Source organism: Solea senegalensis, unplaced genomic scaffold, assembly GCF_019176455.1.
Source record: "Solea senegalensis isolate Sse05_10M unplaced genomic scaffold, IFAPA_SoseM_1 scf7180000016897, whole genome shotgun sequence".
In the NCBI taxonomy this organism is placed as follows: domain Eukaryota; kingdom Metazoa; phylum Chordata; class Actinopteri; order Pleuronectiformes; family Soleidae; genus Solea; species Solea senegalensis.
In genome coordinates this window covers 3,072-5,993 of record NW_025322106.1, presented here as the reverse complement: position 1 = coordinate 5,993, position 2,922 = coordinate 3,072, and the positions used below count along the sequence as shown (strand labels likewise).

The 2,922-nt window shown below is 49.0% G+C and overlaps 1 protein-coding gene across 1 annotated transcript; it reads right to left on the bottom strand.

Moving 5' to 3' along the window:
* Positions 1 to 498: 498 nt before the first annotated feature.
* Positions 499 to 2,068, bottom strand: LOC122763494 (kunitz-type protease inhibitor 1-like; the record flags this gene model as incomplete). Its single annotated transcript, XM_044018324.1, has 3 exons — positions 1,289 to 2,068; positions 743 to 894; positions 499 to 657 (listed from the first exon to the last, which is right to left on the bottom strand). Coding segments are annotated over exons 1-3 (765 nt in total), but the record flags the coding sequence as incomplete, so codon positions are not given.
* Between the last annotated feature and the right edge of the window lie 854 nt (positions 2,069 to 2,922).

Below are 2,922 nucleotides of genomic sequence, written 5' to 3'. Positions count from 1 at the left end.
TGTGGGGACATAAATCAAGTCCCCACAACGTAAATGACTACATTCTAAGGTGAAGATATGTTTTAAGGTTAGGTTGAGATTAGGGTCAGTGTTAGGATTAGGCCATTAATGGTTAAGGTTAGAGTAAGTCTCCAGGAAATGAATGTAAGGCCCTGTTCACACAAAAACGACAAAATATTTGATCTGACGTGCCTTTCATTGAGACGGCGTTTTTGGGGCTTAAAAACACAACAATCTGAAACCACCCTCCAGAGTGGAAAACTTGAATGTATAGCGTGTATAATGTGTAGCGTCTCCGTCTACACGGGCAGGATGCAAAACTCAGATCTGCTCACGTCGCGTACGTTTTGCGTCAGCACGCAGATTTCCTAAATCTAAACACGGGATAAAAAGTGACAACACCACTTTTGTGTCTTCTGTTCAGACCGTCATCATGTATACGTAGCCTCAGTCAATGCAATGTCCCCTCAAGTCATGAATGACCAACGTGTGTGTGTGTGTGTGTGTGTACTCACAGCTGGATAACTCTGGCCCGAGGACGAGGACAGAGACTTTGGCATCGTCTGATTGGTTGTTGGAGTCAGTGACGGTCAGCTGGAAGACGTAGTGTCCTGGTCGCAGGTCAGAGACGCTCACCTGGTCAGGTAAATCTGTCTTCTGCAGGATCAAATAAAAACATGAGCCACACCCACTCCACCTGAGCCACACCCACTCCACCTGAGCGTTCCATCACTTCAGTTACCTCCATGTTGATGCCGCTCTGACCGCTCAGCACACTCCAGTGGTAGTCGCTGATGTGGGCGTCGCCCAGAGCCAGGCTCTCGATGCCGTTCAGCGTGACCGTCTTGCCGGGCTGGACGATGACATCACGTCCTGCGTTGGCGATGGGCTCCCCTGGAGAAACAGTGATGTCACACACTTTCTATCCAATCACAGCGAGGCGTGACTGAGTGGACACCAGAAGGAGGACTGAGTGGACACCAGAAGGAGGACTGAGGGGACACAAGAAGGACTGAGGGGACACAAGAAGGACTGAGTTGACATCAGAGGGACTGAGTGGACACCAGAAAGACTGAGTGGACACCAGAAAGACTGAGTGGACACCAGGACTAAGTGGACACCAGGACTGAGTGTCCACAAGAAGGACTGAGTGGACACCAGAAAGAGTGTCCACAAGAAGGACTGAGTGGACACCGGAAGAACTGAGTGGACACCAGAAGGACTGAGTGGACACAAGATGATCATTGATGTCGTTGATGTTGTTGATTATTGGATGATCGGGACTCACCTGTCCCCGTCGGTCCCGCCAGGTGTTTCCGGAACACGGACTCTCTGATGTAGCTGTGGTATCCGGCCTGATTTACGAACCTGCACACGAAACGGTTTCTGTGGACGCAGCTGAAGAGGGCGCAGGTGCGGTTCTCCGCCGCTGACGCTGCCGCTACCGCTGCGGAGGCACGCGGCTGCAGGAGCGCGAGGTCGCAGCTCGGATTCCCGCAGCAGGCGCGCTGACAATCGTCCGGGGACTGCACATGCGCAGTGGCCAGCAGAGCCGCTCCCTCCATAGCCGCGTCCTCCGCGTCCAGTACGAAGTCGTTTTGAGTGGAGCGGAAAGTGTCGCCGCACACCGCGTCCTCTGCCGCTCCGTCCTGCCGCAGCAGCGGCAACAGGACGAGGACGAGGAAGAGGAAGCGACGCGGCAGCGGCAGGTAGTTAGAGGAGGAAGAGGAAGATGGCGTCATTTTCACCTGCACTCAGTGTGAGTGAGTGAAGAAGAGTGAGAGCGTGAAGCCGCTGCTGCGTCTCTTCACCTGCTCACACACACAGGAAGAGCAACACGACACCGCCCACCGCCAGTGACGTCACTCGGGTGTGTCTCACTGCTCGCACACACCGAAAGACCAACCCGCCAGTGACGATGTGTTTGTGTTCGTCAGCTGTTAATCTGGGGGGTATTCCATCAACAGACTTAGGTGTAAGCTTGAAGCTTGACTAAGCTCCACTTCCCGATCTAGCTCCAAGTCGTTCCATCAAGTGAAATCAACCGGCTCCACCTGACGCTTAGTCAAGCCTCACCTGTTAAGCCTCAACTTGTGCACGCCCACAGGGAAAATAAAAAGCCCATTCTAGTCGAGCACGGAAACTGTGAAAAATGCCGAAAAGCAAGGGAAAAAATGGGATGGGATAGCTTTGATTTATTTCCTGCATGGCCAATTGTATAGAATTGATATCCTTTTCATTGAAGCCTGTCATGTTCACATGCTGTATTTGTGCTACTTCTGTATTTTGTCCCAGATGCTATATGTTGAATTGTTGTATTTTCATTTTATTTTATGTAAAGCACTTTGAATCACCTTGTGCTAAAATGTGCTATATAAAGTTGCCTTGCCTACATTTTTGATAATAATAGGCTACATTTAATCAAAGTGTTTTACATGACTCATCACATTTATCATACAATTGATGGTAGATTATTACATGAAGAAATGCTGTTAGAGCCATACCTACTTGAAGGCCACAGTAGGTGGCGCTCTGCACTGTGCAGGAAGGTGTTAAATAGAGCAACAGGTAATTACTCGGCAGGTCCGTTTTGATTAATAAATGTTGGTGATTGCATACGACGGTCGTGTGTGTAATTCATTCATTGGACCCGGAAGACATCCAATGAAGATGTCCTCGTAGTAGTTGACTACTGGTACTCGTAGTCAACTACTACGAGTACCAGTACAGCAGCCCCCTCAAGTGGCTTAGGTTCGTTTTGTTGTTTTATTTTAAGAACAAGTCACTATAAATGCAATGTTGGTTATCATTCTATAGGAAATAATCATATGACAGATCTATTGATTATTTATCTAGAATCATTTTAGCAAATCAAGTAATTCAATGGAGACGAGGACCCCTATTACAGTAAGTGAATGCAGG